The sequence below is a fragment of the Mustela nigripes genome, chromosome 2 (assembly GCF_022355385.1).
Source record: "Mustela nigripes isolate SB6536 chromosome 2, MUSNIG.SB6536, whole genome shotgun sequence".
Taxonomy (NCBI): Eukaryota; Metazoa; Chordata; class Mammalia; order Carnivora; family Mustelidae; genus Mustela; species Mustela nigripes.
The window spans coordinates 150,730,185-150,753,023 of NC_081558.1; the positions used below are offsets into that span (position 1 = coordinate 150,730,185).

General features: G+C 34.0%; 1 protein-coding gene across 2 annotated transcripts in view; it reads left to right on the forward strand.

Moving 5' to 3' along the window:
* Positions 1-22,839, forward strand: part of XRN1 (5'-3' exoribonuclease 1) — a 99,600-nt gene that overhangs the window by 18,289 nt on the left and 58,472 nt on the right. For both annotated transcript variants that reach the window (XM_059391814.1, XM_059391816.1), the window contains exons 7-19: positions 1,397-1,484; positions 1,567-1,735; positions 2,433-2,500; positions 2,812-2,949; positions 4,936-4,999; positions 5,208-5,313; positions 10,094-10,183; positions 11,128-11,284; positions 11,871-11,990; positions 16,011-16,180; positions 17,167-17,287; positions 17,383-17,481; positions 21,106-21,209. In XM_059391814.1, coding sequence (XP_059247797.1) covers positions 1,397-1,484; positions 1,567-1,735; positions 2,433-2,500; positions 2,812-2,949; positions 4,936-4,999; positions 5,208-5,313; positions 10,094-10,183; positions 11,128-11,284; positions 11,871-11,990; positions 16,011-16,180; positions 17,167-17,287; positions 17,383-17,481; positions 21,106-21,209 — 1,494 coding nt within the window. The remainder of the gene's footprint in view (positions 1-1,396; positions 1,485-1,566; positions 1,736-2,432; positions 2,501-2,811; positions 2,950-4,935; positions 5,000-5,207; positions 5,314-10,093; positions 10,184-11,127; positions 11,285-11,870; positions 11,991-16,010; positions 16,181-17,166; positions 17,288-17,382; positions 17,482-21,105; positions 21,210-22,839) is intronic.

Consider the following 22,839-nt stretch of genomic DNA (forward strand, 5'->3'; position numbering starts at 1 on the left):
TTTAGTATATAAGTCATTTGCCAGCTTTTTTTTTTCTTGTATTTCCTTTTATTTTAAAAAAATTAATGCAGTCACCATGCTATACATTAATTACATCTCCAGGACTTACTTATCTTACAACTGAATACTTCCATCTTAGGACCACCTTCCCCTATTCCTCACTCCCTAAGTTCACTTTTTTGCCTCTGTTTTTTCTTTTTTGTGTGTGTGTGTGTGTGTGTGTGTGTGTTCTTGGTCAAGTTTATTCCCAAGTGTTTTATTCTTTTGGATGGTATTCTAAATGGAATTGTTTCTTAATTTCTTTTTTGGGTTATTCGTTGCTGGAATGTAGAAACACAGCTGATTTTTATGTGTTGATCTTACTTCCTACAGCTACACTGAATTCATTCTTTGGTCCTAGTAGCTTTTGTGGATTCTGTGGGATTTTCTGTATATGGAATCATGGCATCTGTAAATAGAGATAGTTTTCTTCTTTTTCAATTTGTGTATCTCTTATTTCTTTGCTTGCCTAATTGCCCTGGCTTGGACTTCAAGTACAATGCTTGAAGCTCTAGTGGAAATGGGCTATAGCTATAGTGAAAATGGGCATCCTTGTCTTGTTCCTGTTCTTAGGAGGAAGGCCTTCAGTCTTCTACCATCAACATATTAGATGTGAATTTTTCATAAATTCCCTTTTTTATATTAAGGAGATTCCCTTCTATCCCTACTTGGCTGAGTACTTTTATCATAAAAGGGTATTGATTTTGATAAATGTTTTCTTTGCTAGTTGATTGTATGGTATTTTTTCCTTTGTTTATTAGTGTGATCTATTACATTCATTTATTTTCTTATGTTGAGCTGTCCTTGTATTTCTGGGCTAATCCACTTGCTCTGGTATCTGATCTATTTAAAGTACAACTGTCAATTTATATTCTTACTTCTGGTTAAAGTTGGAGTATGGGCCAATAGCTAAGGCATATAGACCCCTAAACCAAGCCAGGGAAAGATAAGAGGAAAGAAATGATGGTGCCTCACCATTGAAGCCTTAGACTGTACTTCAGTAGGCAGAAAAGTATATATACTCACTTATCTGTATGCTTCATGCTGGTGGCTAACCTTAAATGGGCCAGATCCCATGGTTTCTCATATCTGTTATATCTTATTTAGGCTTTCTTAATTCTGAGCATCTTTCCACAGAAAGCATAATGCAGACAAATTATTTTGAACTTTATGTTACATCTATTATAATTATACTTTTATGTTTATACTACCTTAGAGATTTCATATAAATTACTTGCCTGGATTACAAGAATTAATTATCTTCTAATGATAAGTTTTATTTTAAACATTGCTGCATTTTAAAATTTGAGCCTTAAAGATATAATTAATTCTTTGTTGATCATCTGATTAATTACAGGGTATGCGCACCAGAAGAAACCACATTTCACCTCCTACACTTGTCTTTAATGAGAGAGTATATTGACTATGAGTTTTCAGTACTGAAAGTAAGTATTAATACAGCTGTGAACCAAAGATGTGTTAGAAGGAATTTCCATACGATTTGATTTTTTCTCCATTTTGCTGTAGGACAAGATCTCTTTTAAATATGATATTGAAAGGATAATAGATGATTGGATTTTGATGGGATTTCTTGTTGGGAATGATTTTATCCCTCATCTACCTCATTTACATATTAATCATGATGCACTGCCTCTTCTTTATGGAACATATATTACCATCCTGCCAGAACTTGGTGGTAAGAAAAGTTTAATATTCATTGGAGGCCACTTTTATTAAGCACTCAGCTAATCCTAAAAATTTCACTCAGTTTATTAGATTATTGCATGCACAATTATATTAGGGAAAAAATTGGGGGTTTCCTTTGGTCTAAGGCACCAAGCTCTGGGGTTATAATTTTCAGTGGCTCACAAGCAAAGAAAATGACAAGAGTTAGGAGGCCTCATGTATTGGTATCTGACTCATCTCTGCCTTTGGTTATTTAAGAAAGCCATCAGAAGTTGTTGATTTCACTTATTAAATCACAGAAGTTCATTTTTCTGAATGGATAGGTATTAGAGTATTTAATAGGGAAAGCTTTTTCAATTAAAATGAGGAATCGATAAACAATGGTGAATGCTGAATAAAACAGCAGAATAGCAGGGTATTAGTTCTTCTCAAGTTAACATATTAAATGAATAATCTTGATAGATTTTAGAACATATTTAATTAACTATTAGCAGATGTCAGAAAGTGGGAGGATTATTATGTGAACCTGGAATTTCTTTTATTTTGCTTTAGTTGTTACATAGTTCATAGAAACTAGAGTCAGTTATATAGTTTTTTCTTGATTAGTGGAGTGCCAGTACTCAACATTTTATAAAAAGAGTTTTGTAGAATTGTTTAGAAAAAATAGTGTCAGCTTTTAGTACAAATTTAGATTTTGTTCCTTTTAGGTTATATTAATGAAAGTGGGCATCTCAACTTACCTCGATTTGAGAAATACCTTGTGAAACTATCAGATGTAAGTAACTAGATATTTTTATTTTCTTGTCCCAAGTAGAGATAAGTGGTCAGAAAACAGTTACATAGTGTTGGAAGAAAAAGTTTTGGTACTTCTACTCCACTTGATCATTCTTTATAATTTCACCTAATTTTATTTTTATCTGCTTTTTATTTTTCATTTTCATACTAGTAGATGAGGTCCCCATGTGCACAAAAAAGTAACATTCTTTGATTTCCTATGCCCCAGAAGTTGAACTGGTAAAAGTTTGGGTTGTATTTTTCCAGGCATACTCAAATTATTTTTAAATGAATTTAAATGTTTCTGTACAGTTTGATCGGGAACACTTCAGTGAAGTTTTTGTGGACCTAAAGTGGTTTGAAAGCAAAGTTGGTAACAAGTACCTCAATGAAGCAGCAGGTGTTGCAGCAGAAGAAGCCAAGAACTACAAGGAAAAGAAAAAACCAAAGGTGTTCATTTTTTTAGGTGTCCTTTCAATTTTTTAGCTATAAAAGTAAAACTGATATTCCTTGTTCCTCATTTTCTTTCTTATGGTTTTGAGGGTTGCCTTATTTCATTTTCATTTCTTATTTTCTCCTATTGAACATTTAAAAAAATTTTTTTGGTTTCTTCTCTATTAGATCCTGTCATTTAAATCTGATGTTCAAAAACCAAATTCTTATTTTTTACTTTTGAAGAAGAACATTGTGTTTTCTTTGTTCATTCATCCTATTAATAAGTGTAGAACAACTTCTAAATAAAAGAGCCCAGAAAATTAGTTATCTTTTTTAAAAATGTGGGTATTTATAGCATCTAATAGTGAGACATCAACTAGATCAGTGATTTTTCTCAAGAAATAATTTATATATAAAATCATATACAAGGTACCTGGGTGGCTCAGTCATTAAGCGTCTGCCTTCGGCTCAGATCATGATCCTTGGGTCCTGGGATCCAGCCCCTAATGGGGCTCCCTGCTCAGCGGGAAGCCTCCCACTCCCTTTGCTTGTGTTCCCTCTCTCACTGTGTCTCTCTCTGTCAAGTAAATAAAATCTAAAAAACAAAACAAAAAGGGGTTTCTGGGTGGCTTAGTGGCTTAAAGCCTCTGCCTTGGGCTCAGGTCATGATTCCAGGGTCCTGGGATCAGGTCCCGCATCAGGTTCTCTGCTCAGAGGGGAGCCTGCTTCCCCACGTCTCTCTCTCTGCCTGCCTCTGCCTAATTGTGATCTCTGTCTGTCAAATAAATAAATAAATAAATAAATAAAGATTAAAAAAAAAAAAAGCAATAGGCTAGTTTAAGAGTAAATAAATAATAGCACAATAGCTAATGCTAGTGCTCAATAATTAATTATTTATTATTTTATTATTGTTAGAACACATAAATAATAGAATCAGTTAGAATATGTTAATACCCTATAAAACATCACTAATAAGCTCTAAAGAATGTCTTATATGTGTTAGCTCAGAAAATAAACCTCTTCTGAAATTTTCCTCAGCCTATTCATAATTCTTGAGTTCTGATAAAATTGAGGAGTTTCCTGCACTCTCCTTGCCATACTGGTTCTATTTAGGTTCAAGGCTAGTAACTCTTGCTCCAGAAGGGCATTTATCCTAATTTTCTCTACTGTAGTCCTTCTACTTGATTAGATTTTTCTTAGTGAAACTTAGGAGCAGTCCATTTGCATTCTACTGTGTTTTTGCTCTTAAGGAAATAGTCTCAGAAACTTTTTGGGAATCTGTACTTTACTCACAAAACTTACACATCAGTAATCCCTGGCTCCACCCATCTCAGCCCAGTCCTTAAGCTTCACAAGTCTTCCGGCATATGTAGTTACTATTAAAGACATTGGCAAAATGGGAGGAACTAGAGGAAAAGCCCAAGCACAGGAAGTTAGCTGAGACTCTAGTTTGGATGAACAAAGGGAAATGGGAATAAGGGAGTCACTGGCAGTAGATAGGCAATCAGAAAATAGAAGAGAGAAGAGTTGAGATCACAAGGGCAGAAAAACAGCTGGGCAGGAATATGAAGAATGTGATGAGATGGGAAAACTATAGAAAAACGAATGAGTTGCATGAGAAATATTTAGAAGTGGAGATAGAAAACAGAGTTATAAGAATGATGAAATCCAGAGATACAGAAAACATGTAATATTTGTAATCATTGGATTCAATTATAAACAAATAGATTATATTAACTCAATAGGTGAGAATTACCCATTACATATTTTTGGTAGGCCTGAATATTAAGTTCTACATGATAAAGATTTAGAAAACAAGTGATATAAAACCAAAAACACTTAAACATAGTATTTGCAGATTATTTTTTGAATGAACTTTTACAGTGTTGTCACTTAAGGATCAGTCAGTTCTTTCTAGTATTTTTTAAATCTCTGTAATCAACTGTCTTACTTTGAAATATATCTTGCCATTAATTTTATATTGATTTGTAATTTTTGTAGGGCCAGGAAAACGCCATTTGTTGGGCTGCTTTAGACAAAAGTGGAGAAGTGGTAACTTCTAAGGGTAAGTACAAACTCTGTATTCTTTTTTTTTTTTTTTTGACAGGATAGTTACTATCTTTCCTTAGTAAGTACTAATTCAATAATATTGGATAGAATAGATTTCTATGTTAGTTTTTAAGCATTTGCTTTGATAAATATTTACCAGACCATAAATAGAAAAACAGAATATTTATAATTTTCAGCCACTATTTTTCTGGCTTTTTTTCCAGATAATTTAGAAGATGAGACTGAAGATGATGACCTATTTGAAACTGAGTTTAGACAATATAAAAGAACATATTACATGACGAAGATGGGAGTTGATGTAGTGTCTGAGTATGTTTTTACCAATGTTTTTACTTTAAAATAGAAAAAATTAGATTTTGTGGTTCTTCAAAAAACAGCATAATTTTGATAGTTAAGGTAGTGGGCGAGGAGAATTTTTTGGTTATAGAAATTATTGTAGTGTCAATCTTTCAACTGCTGTGATTTTGGAATAGGTGATAACTGACATGTGTTATATTCCTGTAGTAAAAAGTTGCCAAGTAGGGACACCTGGGTGGCTCAGTCAGTTGGATATCTGCCTTCAGCTCAGATCATGATCCCAAGGTCCTGGTACCGAATCTCAAGTCAGACTCCTTGCTCAACAGGGAGCCTGCTTCTTCCTCTGCCTGGCATTCCCAGTCACTCGCTCTCTCTTTCTCTCTGACAAGTAAATAAATAAAATCTTTAGGGGCGCCTGGGTAGCTCAGTGGGTTAAAGCCTCTGTTTTCAGCTCAGGTCATGATCCCAGGGTCCTGGGATCAAGCCCTGTATCAGGCTTTGTGCTCACCTGGGAGCCTGCTCCCACCCCACACCTGACTCTCTGCCTACTTGTGATCTCTGTCTGTCAAATAAATAAAATCTTAAAAAAAAAAATTTTAAATATAATAAAATAAAATCTAAAAAAAAAGAAGTTGGCAAGTAGAAAACAATTTGTTTTTTGCCCCTTCCATTTTCTGGACTCCCGTCAAACTCATCTCAGACGCTACCTGGCTTAGTCCCAAGTTAATAATCTAGCTCAGTATCATGCTTAGCGAAATAAGTCAAGCAGAGAAAGACAACTATCATATGATCTCCCTGATATGAGGAAGTGGTGATGCAACATGGGAGCTTAAGTGGGTAGAAGAAGAATCAATGAAACAAGATGGAATTGGGAGGGAGACAAACCATAAGTGAGTCTTAATCTCACAAAACAAACTGAGGGTTGCTGGGGGGAGGGGGGTTGGGAGAAGGGGGTGGGATTATGGACATTGGGGAGGGTATGTGCTTTGGTGAGTGCTGTGAAGTGTGTAAACCTGGTGATTCACAGACCTGTACCCCTGGGGATAAAAATATATGTTTATAAAAAATAAAAAAATTAAAAAAAATAATAATCTAGCTCAAACGTTCCTTAAGAAGTTGACCTCTAGAATGGTAGATTTCATACTTTTTTTTTAAAAAGATTTATTTATTTATTTATTTGACAGACAGAGATCACAAGTAGGCAGAGAAGCAGGCAGAGAAAGAGGAGGAAGCAGGCTCCCCACAGAGCAGAGAGCCCGACGCGGGGCTTAATCCCAGGACCCCAAGATCATGACCCGAGCCAAAGGCAGAGGCTTAACCCACTGAGCCACCCAGGTGCCCCAGACTTCATACTTTTAAATTGCAACCCACAGTATGAACTATGTATGTTTGTATTTTATTTAATTAAAATCTTGAGCGGTTACCAAGAACCAAGTGTTATTCTAAACATTTAAAAAATATTGACTTACTTAATTCTCACAACAATTCTTCAAGATAAATAAGTTATTATTATTTTACAATAGAAGAAATTAAGGAATGGAAAGGCTTTTTTTAAGGCAGGTTCATTTTTTTTTTTTTTTAAGATTTTATTTTTAAGTAGTCTCTACACCCAGTATGGGGCCCAAATTTACAATCCCATTATCAAGAGTTGCATGCTGGGCGCTTGAGTCATTAAGTGGCTGCCTTTGGCTCAAGTTGTGAACCCAGAGTCCTGGGATCGAGACCCATGTTAGGCTTCCTGCTCCGTTGGAAGCCTATTTCTCCCTCTCCCACTTCCCCTGCTTGTGTTCCCTCTTTCACTGTCAAATAAGTAAATAAAATCTCTTAAAAGGATTTTATTTATTTATTTATACTCTACCAACTGAGTCAGCCAGGCACTCCAACGATTTGAGAAACTTGCCCAAGGTGGCATAGTCAGTGACAGAGCCAGAATTTGAACATAGGCGATCTGGCTCCTGAGTTAATCCTCTCTCTCTCTCTTTTTTAAGTTTATTTTTTTAAGTAATCTCTACACCCAGCATGGGGCCCAAACTCACGACCTCAAGATCAAGGGTCACATGCGCTACTGACTGAGTCAGCTTAGGCGCCCCCAGTTAATATTCTCTAACCACTAGATGAGACTGCTTCTCCATAAGAGAGATAAGAGTTTCATGAAATGCTGTGTACCCTTTTACTTGCTTAGATATTATACTTAGATATTTTCTATACTATAATTTTTACTTTTCTTTTAATATAATAAAGCACTAAATATTAGATCTTTTCTGTAATCTGTCCAGAGATAGACTTTCAGACATTGCTTTCTGTACACTCAGACTGTCTTCCATTCTAGTCTAGATGTAGTATTTCTTATCCCTTTTCATACTGACCTCCAGGAACTAGAGGTATAGGAATTCTAGTACAGTTACCAGCTCATTTGAAGCTTTGTCAAGTACCATTAGCATGTAAGACTTGAGAAATAAAATATTTAAAAATAGTTATGCTTTTAATCTTTTATTCTTTAATCCTTATATTTCCTTGATTACAGTTATGTAGCACTGTAATATGTGCTGTAGGCACTAAATCCTTAATTTGATAGCTAACAAATCTTATTTTATTTATTTTTTTTAAGTTTTTTTTTTTAAGATTTTTATTTATTTATTTGACAGAGAGAGATCACAAGTAGGCAGAGAGGCAGGCAGAGAGAGAGGAAGGGAAGCAGGCTCCCTGCTGAGCAGAGAGCCCGATGCGGGACTCGATCCCAGGACCCTGAGATCATGACCTGAGCCAAAGGCAGCGGCTTAACCCACTGAGTCACTCAGGCACCCACAAATCTTATTTTATTTCCCTTCCTTTTTTATATTAAAATGTAGACTTATGAAAATAATGATACCATTTGCTTGCCTAACAAATAAACAAATCTTTTAAAATTCTTGTATTCAGTGTTGGTCCAGAAGTGATGATGGTAGTATTCTTTCCCATTTACTGGTGAAAATATAAATTATTTGGGGAAGTACATATCCAGAAGTCTTTAAAATATTTACCCCTTTGGGGCTCCTGGGTGGCTCAGTTGTTAAGTGCCTGCCCTGGGCTCAGATCATGATCCCAGGGTCCTGGGATCGAGCCCCACATCCGGCTCCCCACTCCATGGGAGCCTGCTTCTCTCTCTTCCATTCCCCCTACTTCTGTTCCCTCTCTAGCTGTGTCTTTCTCTGTCAAATAAATAAATCTTTATGAAAAAAATATATATTTATCCCTTTGACACAAGAATTCTAATTATTAATCTGTCTTAAAAATATAAACTTAAACACAGAAGATCCTTATACACAAGGATGTTTATTACAGTTTTTTATAATAGTACAAAATTAGAAATGATCTACCTGTCCTCATAATCATGTCTGCTTCCTCTGTATCATACCATCTTGCCATTACACTGTCTTCAGAATCTGTAGAACTGCTAAACTGTAATTTATAAAAAGTTTGTAACAGGGGCGCCTGGGTGGCTCAGTGGGTTAAGCCGCTGCCTTCAGCTCAGGTCATGATCTCAGGGTCCTGGGATCGAGTCCCGCATCGGGCTCTCTGCTCAGCAGGGAGCCCGCTTCCCTCTCTCTCTCTCTGCCTGCCTCTCCATCTACTTGTGATTTCTCTCTGTCAAATAAATAAATAAAATCTTAAAAAAAAAAAAGTTTGTAACAATTTAGGAAGATACTTATAGTATATTATTAAGCACAAATTTCAAAAGCAGGACACAAAATCATATATACAGTATTCTCTCATTAATATTGAACAAAAATCCAACCAACCTAGGCATAGAAAAAAGACTGAAAAGAAACATACCAAATATAATAGTGATTGCTCTAAGGTGATTAAAAATGCTTTTCTTGGGTGTCTGGGTGGCTCAGTGGCTGAGCGACTACCCTCAGCTCAGGTCATGATCCCTGAGTCGCAGGATCGAGTCCCACATCGGTCTCCCAGTAACATGGGGAGTCTGCTTCTCCCTCTGACCTTCTCCCCTCTCGTGCTCTCTCTCACTGTCTCTATCTCAAATAAACAAATAAAATCTTTTAAAAAATGCTTTTCTTCATTATCTAGATTTTTAATAATGAAAACATATCTTTTAATGAAAATTTAATATGTTTCATTTTCAAAAGTATACCTCCTAGAAATATTGAGATCTGGAATTTCTAACTGGCATCTCTACCTAAATTTTGGTAATAGCCACTAGTAGGTTTACAGCTACTTTTTGGCTTTCATCCAAGTGTCATGGGCGTGTGGGTGTGTGTATATGTATTTTACCTTAAATGATGGTCTTTGAGAAAGAAAGGATTACAGGGAATATTATTCCATAAATACAGCATTTTTCAAAGTGTGTTCTAGCTGCTATAACCAGATTCTGTGATCTTCCTGATTTTCTCCTGTGATTTTTCTTAGGCGTCCTCCCAGCTAAAGTTTCCCATTCCAGTCTCCCATCACACCCTAACTATTTAGGACAGTAGTGCCACTTTATAGAAAGCTTCATGGGCCAAATCCTCAAACTTTAAACTGCAGGCATAGTACATTGACTGAAAAAATATGCACAGTAGGTTTAAGTATTGTGATAGACAGTTTAGGAAAACTATAAGGCAAATCTTTAACCTGACAGGATGGAATTTGTTCTAAATACTATTTTGGACTTTTTCTGATTACAATTTTTAGCTTATTCATTGATTATATAAAACATGTGAGGCAGAGTGTATCAGCAGATATCATGCTCTAAAGACAAATGGCCTGTCTTCAAAAATTAACATTATAATGAAAATATTCTTTTAATTTTCAGTGACTTTCTGGCTGATCAAGCTGCATGTTATGTTCAGGCAATACAGTGGATTTTGCACTATTACTATCATGGAGTTCAGTCCTGGAGCTGGTGAGGAATACAAACAAAAATAAAGTTTTAATTTTTTTTTTTTTTAAATAATGGTTGGTTCTCCTATAATCTCATTTGGAGATCTCTTTTCTCTTTATTTCTACTTATGGTGGCATTTTTAAAAAGATACACACAACCAAGTTTAAATGAAATATAGGTAATCTTTTCTTATATGAAAGTACTTTTTAAAGACCTCTGTGTACAAAGATACTTCCAGCCCTAGCAGATGGCCAATGATGAAACCTCTTTCAATCTAAGGATTTAAAATTCTCTCTCATGATGAATCAACTGTGACAGAGTCTTAATAATTATTAGGTCTGAGTGATAATTATATAGGGCTGTTCATTATATTCTTTGCTACATTATTGTGTGTTTGAAGAAATTTTTCTGTCAAGAGTGATTACTAAAGAATAGGTTATTTGAATGTTAGATTGGGAATGGTAAAGAAGAAGAAAATAATTATTTACTTTCCTAGAAATAGTAATAATTTTCCATTTCTGTCATGTTTCCTATTCCAGAAAGTTCTGTCTACATTTCTGAACCATCTGAATAGAAAAATAACAAAACAAAATATGATGCAGGAAAAAGTAGAGACTTTTAAATGATGAGATTGTTCTGTTTTGTTTTGTTTTGCTTTGCCAACACCTTTACTAGGCTTTGTTTTAAAGCACCATACATCAAAACACACCAGTACAAATTATGTTTATTAATACATGAAAGATTTTTAAAAGATTTTTAAAAAATTAAGGAAATACAACATTTGTTGCCATCACATGATCTAAATAAGCTAATACTGATTTCTTAAAAAAAAAGTAATAGTACTTTGGGTGATCTTTTTTTTTCTTTAGAGTTATTGCTCTGTTGTTAAAAAGGAAAAGTGTATATTTAATATTGACCTGTTGCATAAAGTTGCCAATTGTTTAAAACCTGGTTTTGTTTTACAGGTATTATCCCTACCATTATGCACCTTTCCTGTCTGATATCCGTAACATCAGTACACTCAAAATCCATTTTGAACTAGGAAAACCTTTTAAGCCATTCGAACAGCTTCTTGCTGTACTTCCAGCAGCTAGCAAAAATTTACTTCCTACATGCTACCAGGTGGGTTTTAAAATTAAATGTTTGTATGTCCTTTTTGATACTTAGGAGTTCCTCATATAAGAGATGATGACTCGAGCCAAAGGTAGCCACTTAACAACTGAGCCGCCAAAACACCCCAGATTCTTGGATTTTAGAAATTTTTTCTTTCTAAATTATCTTAGATACAGTTCTTACATTACTTACCAAAATCAATTGATGAGGACTCAAAAGTTCATAAGTAAATTAAGTTTAAAAATGGAGGACTGTTGGAAGCCTGTGAAATTAAGTCTGAGAACAGAATTTAAGTGGGCCTTATAGAGTGATAAGACAATGAAAGATAGAAGTGGTAAAGTTGAAAGTAAAGTAAAGTGAAGTAGTGACCTACATAACTAGGTCACTACAATGGGAAAGTAAGAGTAGCTTAGAAGTCTCATAGTTGAAAATCACAATATAGCAAGTATATTGCAGCATTTCTAAGATGTAAAAATTTAGCTTTGCTTATGCTTAGGAATTTTAAACTGTAACAAGTAAATATTGTAAATATATTAACAAAAAGTTATATTGATATTTGTTCTTAAATTTCTATTACTCTTTTATATTTCCATAGCACTTGATGACCAGTGAAGACTCACCAATTATAGAATATTATCCACCTGATTTTAAAACTGACCTAAATGGGAAACAACAGGAATGGGAAGCTGTGGTACTAATACCTTTTATTGATGAGGTCAGTGCATGAAGTAGTTATGTATATGCATATATTCTTTCTTTCTTTCAAGTTTTTATTTAAATTCCAGTTAGTGTGATATTAGTTATAGGGGTAGAATTTGGTGATTCATCAATTACTGATACCTGATGCTCATCACACTTGTCCTCCTTAATCCCCATCACCTGCTTAACCTGACACCCTGCCCACCTCCTCTCCAGTAAACATCAGTTTTTCTATAATTAAGAGTTGTTTTCTCGGTTTGACTTTTTCCCCCATGTTCATTTGTTTCTTAAAGTCTGCATATGAGTGAAACCATATGGTATTTGTCTTTCTCTGACTTATTTCAATTAGCATAGTATTCTGGCTCCAGCTATGTCATTGTTATGACAAGAGTTCATTCTTTTTATCTGAGTAATATTCCATATTATATATATACACCACATCTTTATCCATTCAGCAGTCAATGGACATTAGGCTCTTCCAAGGTTCAGCTGTTGTTGATAATGCTGCTATAAACATCAGGGTGCATTTATCCATTTAAATTAGTATTATTATATCCTTTAGATAAATACGTAAAGGTATTTACTACCAGATCATAGTGTAGTTCTGTTTTTCATTTTTTGAGGAACCTCCATACAGTTTTCCACAGTAGCTGCATCAGTTTACATTCCCACCAACAGTGTAAGAGTGTTCCCCTTTCTTCACATCCTTGCCAACACATGTTATTTCCTTTGTTATTAATTTTAACCCTTCTGACTGGTGGGAGTTGATATCTTATTACAGTTTTGATTTGTATTTCACTGATGATGAGCGATGGTGAACATCTTTCCATTTATATGCATATATTTTTAATCAGATTATTTCACATAAATTAATGAGCAGTGGGTTTCAATCACCATTTATGTTTTATTAATGAGATTTCACTACTCCCTTCTTCATTATGTGCATAAAAACTTCTAGGTATGCCAATTATAAGAAAGTTGAAGTGGCTTTACTAACATTAGAAAAATAGGACTAAGGAGTATTACCAGAGATCAAGAAGAAATTTCATATAGATTAAAAAGTCAAGTCAGTTTGGGGCACCTGGCTAACTCAATCAGTAGAGCATGTGACTCTTGATCTTGGGGATTGTGAGTTCAAACCCCATGTTGGACATAGAGATTACTTAAAAAAAAAAAAGTTCATCAAGAAGATATAAAAATCCTGAATGTACGTGTACATTATAACAGAGTTTCAAATACATAAAGCTATCAGAATTGAAAGGAAAGAAAAATTCAAAGGAAATTTGAAAATATTGTGATCTAAATGATAATAAAAACACAACATAATTTGTGTGATGAAGCTAAAGTAGTGTTTTAAGGGGCATTTAAGTTTCTAGATGGTTACACTGAACAAAAAAAAAGTCTCACAATAAATTACCTAAGCTTCCTACCATAAGAAGCTAAAAATGCAAGAGAAATTAAACCCAAACAAAACAGAATGAAGGAAATAATAAAGATAGGAACAGAAATCCATAGAAAATGAACGAACAATAGAGGAAAAATCAATGGAACCAAAAGCTCTGAAAATAAATTATCAAAAGAAGTGTCCTCTCAGGAGGAAAAAAAAAACTGACGTGTTTATGGAATGGAGAAAACAAGTGTTTATTCACACCTTATTAGTTGTTTTTTTTAAATATAAATATTTTTATTTATTTATTTGACAGAGAGAGATCACAAGTAGGCAGAGAGGCAGGCAGGGGGTTGGGGATCAGGCTCTCTGCTCAGCAGGGCTGATGCAGGGCTCAATCCCAGGACCCTGAGATCATGATCCGAGCCAAAGGCAGAGGCTTCAACCCACTGAGCCACCCAGGCACCCCTCTTTTTGAAAACTTTTTATATTTTGAATGTGAAGAAGGATTAGACTCAAATTTTGAATGTGACATTGGAGAAGAAAATAGGATGTAACTAAATACCATTGTCAATGAACAGTAATTATAGAAATTCAATTTACTATGTATTTCCTGAAAAACGGTTACTGATTTTTTATATTGATATTTACAATATCAGTAGTATCTTAGAATCAAGAAATTATGGTATAATACTGTCTGTTTTGTTCTGTAATCTTTTCTAGATTTTGCTACTTCTTTCCTCTTTATACCACTTTTTCTGTAAATGTTCTGAAAATGGCATAGATCATTATTGAACTAAAAGTCTAGGAGGCCAGTCTGGAAACTAGTTCATCCGTTTCTAATAGAGTTAAACATACATTTACTGTCCAACCCAGCAGTCACACTACTGGATATTTATCCCAGAGAAACGAAAATTATGTCCACACAGGAAAACCTATACACGAAAGTTTAGAGCAATTTATTTGTAATAATCCCAAACTGGAAAAAATGCAAATGCCCTTAAATGAGTGAGTAGATAAATTGTAGTATATCCATATGGTGGAATATTACTCAGCAATATAAAGAACTATTGATATAAGCAACTTGGATGAAAACAATTTCGTTAAGTGAAAAAAATCAGTCTCAGAAGGTTATATATTACATTGTTTCATTTATATAATATTCTTAAAATGATAAAATTACTATGATATAAAACATGGAGTGACTGCTAGGGTTTAAGGTTGGGAATAGGGTATGATTATAAAGGAATAATAAAGAATTTCTTTATGATGTTGTACCAGTTCTGCATTCCAGTTTTAGTGGTGGTTAATATGAATCTATACACTTTGATAAAAATTTCATAGCACTGTATACATACAAAATCACATACAAAAACCAGTGAAATCTGAATAAGTATAGTTAATAATATTGTACTTATGTCAGTGTCCTGGTTTTGATAATTTACTGATGCTATGTGTAGGATATTATTGGGGAAAGCTGGGTGAGAGGTACATGAGAATACTCTGTACTAATTTTGTAAATTCTTATGAATCTTCATGTTCTTTGCCACTGTATGTAATGCTATAATAAACTACTTGTGTATTCATGTGTTCTTTTTGTTTGTTTATGCAGTCTTAGGTATTGGAAATTTTGTTTTTTTAAGATAGATTCCCAAAAACAGGATTGCTTGGCTAATGGGAATATATATTTTTACATTTAGTGAATATTCTTTTTCAAAAAGACTAGTCTAATTCACCCAATATTTAGTGCCTTCTTCTCTGCCTCTCCAGACCTGAATATTAACCTGAATATTACTGCTTTATTTAATTTTGGCCATTCTGTTGATGGATGCCATTAAAATATATGTAATTAAATTAATTAAATATATGAGATAATTTGGAGAGGTAAACATTTTCTATACCATGGCAGAATTTGTAAAGTAAGAGATTAATCCTTTATGAATTATGGTAACTATAATAATTGTGGTAAATTCACATTTAAAATTTTATTCTCGTGTACCTAGGTGGCTCGGTCATTAAGTGTCTGCCTTCGGTTCAGGTCATGATCCCAGGGTCCTGGGATTGAGCCCTGTGTCAGGCTCCATGCACAGTGACAAGAAAGCTGCTTCTCCCTCTCCCACTCTCCCTGCTTGTGTTCCTGCTCTCACTCTCTCTCTCTATCAAATAAATAAATAAAATCTTAAAAAAAAAATTTGATTCTCTGCTGTTTTTTTTTTAAGATTTTATTTATTTGAGAGAGAGTGAGCAAGAGAGAAAGCACAAGCTAGGGGGAGGGGCAGAGGGAGAAGCAGCCGCTGATACAGGAGCCCAACCTCAAACCCAGAACAATAGGATGATGACATGAGCTGAAGGCAGATACCTAACCAACTGAGTCACCCAAGCACCTCAATTCTCTGCTATTCTTATTCACGGTTAGTTCCTATTATTGGAATAATAAGTTCAGAATAAATTGTAGTGGCAAACAATATTCTAGGGGCCTTTGAAACAGTTTTTCATATGATAAAATGGAAAAGAATTCCATTAGTTAAGATTTTTATTTTTCAAGAACACAAATAATAATTCTGCATACTGAGGGAAAAGATCTATTCTGTATGTTGAGATTACAGAAATTTTATGCTTTTAACTCTTCTCTTCAATCTTTCAATGCAGAAGCGATTGTTGGAAGCCATGGAAACATGTAACCACTCCCTCAAAAAGGAAGAAAGGAAAAGAAACCAACATAGTGAGTGCCTAATGTGCTGGTATGATAGAGACACAGAGTTCACCTACCCCTCACCATGGCCAGAAAAGTTCCCTGCCATAGAACATTGTTGCACAAGGTAATGTTATTTGGTAATTTTTCAACTATAGTAAAGAGCTCCCTTTGGAGGCATTGAGGGGGAAGCTTTTGAATATTTACTTGGAGAATTAAAAATTAATTTTTGATAGTTACAGTCAGTTGATAATGAGTTATATCCAACTTTCCAAAGACCATAGCATCTCACAGTTATTTCTGTAGTTCTCTGCTTTGGTCAGATTCTCTCTCTCTCTCTCTCTCCTGTTAAAGTTGGGTTTTTTGTTTGTTTGTTTTTTAGTTTTTCCTCCCTGGTGTATATCTGTACCCTCCCCACTTTAAGAGGATGTATGAATTTTTGTTTCCATTGTCAGTGTTTCCATTGTCAGTCAGTAATGCTAGGAGCATTATTTGATGTGCTGTGACTTTGCCTCTTACATTCCTAATCACCCAGCCAGAAAGAAGAAAAAAAGGATTAAAGGGGTCCTATAATCTCTTGCTTCAAACCCATTTTTACTTTCCCTTCCTCATTAAAATGTCCTTGTTTTTTTTTCTTTTTTCTCATTTTCCCTGCAAATAATTTACCCAGATGGAACTAAAATGAACATCTCCCAGTTATGCTTTTTCTTTTTGTTAATGCAAAGAGAAAGATGGAATAGACATTATAAAATGTTGCTTTTCCATCTGGGTTATAGAACATGGAGGATATGGAGATTTGTAACGTGCTTTATATGTTCCTATACTTCTAAATTAAATACATATATATGTATATACATATAGGGGGAGTTTTATTTCAAGTTAATGGTGAAAACGTCCATTCAGTAACCTACATGTATAGCTGCATCTAGTCTATTATAATAACAGAATATAGGTTGTCCTGCTCCATATTGTCTCTGTCTTAAAAGACAAATTGTCATTCCCTTGCTTAAAAGCAAGGATGACTCTTGCAAAGTAAGTATTCAAGGGAATACTGAAAAACTGATTGCTTGTAGTGTGTGAATTTTGAATTAAATGCCTTGATTTATTTTCTAGGTATAAAATAATATCATTAGATGCTTGGCGTATAGACATAAGCAAGAACAAAATAACCAGGGTTGACCAGAAGGCGTTGTATTTCTGTGGATTTCCTACCCTGAAACACATCAAACACAAAGTCAGTTGTTGTTTAGTTCAAAATTTTTTCACCTGATTGAATATAATGTGATTATGGAGAAAGATTGAAATTAAATTCTCTGAATTCTTTTAAAGTTTTTTTTGAAGAAGAGTGGGGTTCAAGTATTCCAGCAAAGCAGTCGTGGAGAAAACATGATGTTAGAAATCTTAGTGAATGCAGAATCAGATGAACTTGTAAGTATTTTCCTTGTTACATATTTATTAGGTGCTTATTATGCATTAAACTGTTCTAGTTGGAATGTGTTTACCAAAGAAGTATAACATGTAATAATTCCAAAAGTTCATGGTAAATAAGGATAAAATAAAGAAACATTTACATAAAATTTAAAGGAAATATATAATTATGATGTAATGAGCAAGAAATATTCCATGAATTTTGGAAAGAAGATAAACTGTGTGAGCTGAAGATTAAGTACAAGCTTATAAATGAGACTAGGCTTGAGCTGGGTGTGAAGAAAAAGATTATCACAGAGAGGAGAAAAGTAGGGGAAGGGTATTCTAGTTGAAAGGAATAACATGAGCTGGAAATAAATGTGTGATACATTATCTTATTCTTTTTAACCTTTTTGTATGTCTGAAATTTTTCTTAATACATTTTCTTTTTTTATAATGTGATGTATTTGAGGAGAAGGAATAGATAAACCTGACTGAAGCAGAGGACTTGTGTTAGCAAGTAGTAGAAAATAAGGTTGAAAAAACAGATTGAGGCCAGATTATGGAGGACCTTGAATACCAGGCTAAGCAGTTTGGACTTTGTTTTCCCGTAACTGTTATCTTGAAATCATATTTTCATAAGGATTAATTCGGTGGCAGTATAATAGACTAAATTGCACAAAAAAGAAATGGAAGAAAATGAAAAAAGCCTGCAAGTTAAGAGGTTATGGTTTGGAAATGTTAGGTAATAAGGACAAAAACTGAAAGTAGTAATAGATCTAGATGAATAAGACTGTTAAAATTGACAAGTTTCATCATTTGTTCAAACATAGAGGATGAAAAGAGGAAGAAAATACTAAATATGACTGAGATGTCAAGCCTAGTTAACTAGTAAATAGTTGTTGTTTATTGGAATAAGGAAGTTAAAGTGGGAAAGTCTCTGGCTTGAGGGGATTAATGATAGGTAACGATGGAATTTTAAGGTGATGCCAGGGTGTCTAACTGGTGCTGCCCTGCCAGACTTTCTCAACAAGAGTTCCACAAGAGCTTTAAGCCCTAACGCCCTAAGTCATCCATTTGAATGTAGTAGATTAATTTTCTGTACATTTAGAGTGGGACTATTGTGTACCATCCTTTGGATAATTGAAAAGAATAGTCAAATTATTTTTTGTGTTCTGTGGTTCAGATGAAGAACCTCAGTGGAGAAAGTCTGCTTATACACAATACCTGGAGCTAGAGCTTGGAAGGAGGTAGGGCTATATGAGTCATTAACAAGGAGTGATGGCTGAGGCCTTAGGGCTCATTTTCCTGAAGAAAATGGACTCTGAGAGTTCAAATCTCAACATGAAGAAATACCCATAGTTAAAAGGGTGGAAAAGGAACCAGTGAAATTGACTATAGTGTTCAGAGGTGAGAAAATGATTTCCAAGTTAAGTAATACCACAGAAGCATGGAGTAGATACTACACGTAGTGCAAGAATAAAAACTGAAACAAGGTCTGTGAATTTGTCTTTCAGGGATCATTATTGGCCTTTGAGGATTTCATTCCAGTAAATTGCTTTCCTAACTCCTCTAATAACTAGTCGGGGTGGGGGTGGGGGCGGATCTAGGTAGGTGGATAGTAGAGGTAGCAAGGATTGGGCCCTTAGGAAGATTATCATTGAAAAGAAGTCTAGAAACACAATGTAGGTAGAGGCAGTTTAACACGCTAAATCCATACAAAAGGAGAGAGGTAGAGCTATAGAGGAAGGAGGTCTTAAAGACACTAGAGATGAGGGATATTAATGATAACAAGACCCCATGTGAGGTATTAAGGGATTTCATTTTAGGCTTAGTCTGAAGATTAAATTGAGAAATGACTAATTTTCCTTCAAAAACTAAAGGAGAATGAGAGAAGAAATACATGTGTAGAAGGGAAAAGGATAATTATGGGTTCCTAGTTCTAATGTTGAAACTTGTTTTATTTATCAGAATAGTAATTCTTTTGCTTTATATGTTAGACATAAAATTAGACATTTAATTAGACATTAAGAAGTGTCTAATTAAAAGTTGCTGCAAAAAGTCTAAAAATAATCATCTGTAATTTTTAAAGAAATATTTGCTAGGGGCACCTGGGTAGCTCAGTGGGTTAAGCTTCTGCCTTTGGCTCTGGTCATGATCTCAGGGTCCTGGGATTGAGCCCCGCATTGGTCTCTCAGCTCGGCAGGGAGCCTGCTTCCCCCCTCTCTTTCTACGTGCCTCTCTGCCTACTCGTGATCTCTCTCTCTCAAATAAATAAATAAAATCTTCAAAAAAAATTTGCTAATAATGATTAAGCATAATAAACAGAAAAGAACTGAATGAAAATCTGTATTTAAATTTCAGTTGCGACTACAAAGTTGTTGTAAACAAACTAGAATTTTTACCTAAGATATTATTTCATATAAAATATTTATACAGCATTTTACAGTTTACAAAAGATTTTGTGCGTATTATTTTATCACCAAATAAACATTGTGAGGTAGGTGTTACTTCTTATTCTCATATAAGAAAACTCTGCCTCAGTGGGGGGTTTAAATGATTTGCCTACGATTCTATAGCTGGAAAGACATAGAACTCAAATTTGGACCCATGATTCCTAATTTTAAGTCTAGGGTTCTTATTTCATTATACCAACTACAAACTGAAATGAAGTCAGATTTCTTAGATTCTTTTATCTGATTATTTGATATGAAACCATGAATAGCCCTTTTGTAGACATTTCTGCTATTCTTACCACCTTTCTCAGTTTCCATGAGAAAAATAACCATGAGAATAATAGGATCATAGAATTTTATAATTGGGTAGAATTTTGTAAAGCATCTATTCGAAATCATTAATCCTACAAATTAAGAAATTTAAATGGAGTTAGCAGCAGAACTAAGAACCTAGGTTTCTTGCTAAACATTATTTCTAGTAATGTTGGCTATTGTTAGGGACAGTAATACATTATACGTCGGTGCTCTTCAGTTTAATTTCACTGGAACCTATTTATTCACCAAGTAATTTCATTCAGGATTAAAGTCAGTGGGCCATCCTTTACTAATAAGTGCCATTGCTGTTGAGAAAATGAGAAGAAGGCAAGCTTCCTGGTGTCATAATGTTTATACTGTAGAACAGTACCTTAAGTTGGTCATAGTGCCTCTCTAATAAGAAGGGATTGGGAGAGGGGAAGGTAAACTTGGTCAACTTTAATAGATTTATACTAAAATTAAGTGTTAAAGAAAGGCAGATGGGTAAAAACAAGTGAAATGTATTTTTTTTAATAAAGGAAAGGGGAAAAAAATTAAGACTCCAACCAGAAATCCTGGGAAACATACTAAAAAGAAAAAGAGTAGTTAGCAATAAAGATACAACTTAAAGAAGACAAATTAGGAAAACTAACTGAATTCAAGTGGATGGAATAATTAGTTGGAGAGTAAAGTTGAAAAGAGGAGGAACTGTAGGAAATAAATGGTTTGAGTGAGCAAATGGTATTTTATATCTGTCTTAATTATTAAGGTAAGGTTTATATTGATTTTAAAGACCTTTGTAAACACAAGCCAGGTTGTAATTATTTAATTTTGCCTTTGTACACTTAACTCTTAGACCTGAAATATGAGTGAACTTTTCTGCTTTTACTTTAAGTGTGTAGAAAATATAGCTTCATCCGTGCTTGGAAAGTCTGTCTTTGTTAATTGGCCTCATCTTGAAGAAGCTAGAGTTGTTGGTATATCAGATGGAGAAACTAAGTAAGTAAGATTTGATGTATATTTTTTAAATTTATATTTGTTTTGTTAACTTGATGGCTTTTAGTGATATTTTTTAAAACTGAAAGAATTACCCAAAAAACCTGATAGAATTACTGTAAAAATATTTACACTCTATAGTGAAAATGAAAGTCTTTTAATCACATCATTCAAAGTTCAACCATAGTACCTCACTGAGATATTTTAGATGCATTTATCTTTTCCCTTTTGCTTTCTTTTCCTTTTAATTATGTGAAAGTTCTGTATCCTAATTTTTTGCTAGCAGTTATTATTTAGCAAATATATTTCTCTTTCTGACAAGAATGAATGGCATATATAACCTGACCTTCCATGCCCTTCCCAGGTTTCATTTAAATAATACATCAATTTTTAAATTTTCATTTAAATAATACATCAATTTAAGAAATAGTTTCTTATTTTATTTCAGTTCATGATCATTTTGTCACTGATTATTTAGACAATTCTTTGTCATCTTGTATCTTTATTTCATGTAAATTTAGTCTGATTGTTTTTATTTTTCATGTGTCTAGAACCTTTAAAGGTAATTTTTTCAGAGAAAATGTTGCATTTGCTCTAATGTAATGAGCCATTACATATCCAAAAGATCATTTTTGCTTTCCTCACACTTAGGTTTAGAATTTTAGAGGCCTAGTCCTTTTTCCTTAGTTTTCTGTGAGCATACTTTAGTTGTGTTCTGTCATAAAATTTTGTTGACAAGAGATCAGTCCAGTCCCATTATGATTTTTTTTCTTCTATGGGTAACTGCTTTTGTTGAGGAGCTCTTGAGAAATCTTTTTTTTTTTTTTCCTTGAGAAATCTTGAGGGTTCTTTTCTTTTTTAATCATCAGAATACAGTTCCCTTCCCTTTTTAATGAAGTTCTGTTTATCCGTTTTTTCATTTACAGATCATGCTTTTGGTATAAGAACTTTGCCTAGCCTGAGGTCCCATACCTTTTCCCTATATTTTCTTCAAAAAGTTTTATAATTTTACCTCATCCTTTTACATTTAAATCCGTGACCCATTGTGAATTAATTTTTGTATTAGGTATGAGGTTTAGGTCAAGGTTCATATATTTGCCTATGAATGAATATTCAGTTGTTCCAGCCCCATTTGTTGAAAAGGCTGTTCTTCCTCCATTAGATTGCCTTTACACCTTTGTAAAAAATCAGTTGAGCATAACTGTGTGGGTCTATTTCTGAGTTTTCCATTTTGTTGCATTTATCTGCATATCTGTTTTTATGCCAGTACCACACTGTCTTCCTACTGTAGCTATATATTTCTCAATCTTAGGTATAAATCTAACAAATTACATACAGGATCTGTATGCTAAAAAAAAAGGAAACCACTGGGGAAAGAAATCAAAAATTGAAATAAATGGTGAGATAAATGGAGATCCATTTGGATCAAAAGACTCAACATAGTAAAGATACCAAGTCTCCCCAAATTAATTTGTAGGCTTAAAGCACTCTTATCAAAATCTCTCCCAGGTTTTATGGAGGCAGAACAACGTATTCTAAAATTTATATGGAAAGGATTTATATGGAAATAAAATTTATATGGAAATAATTAAAACAATTTTGAAAAATAAAAATAAGGCAGAAGGAATTGCTC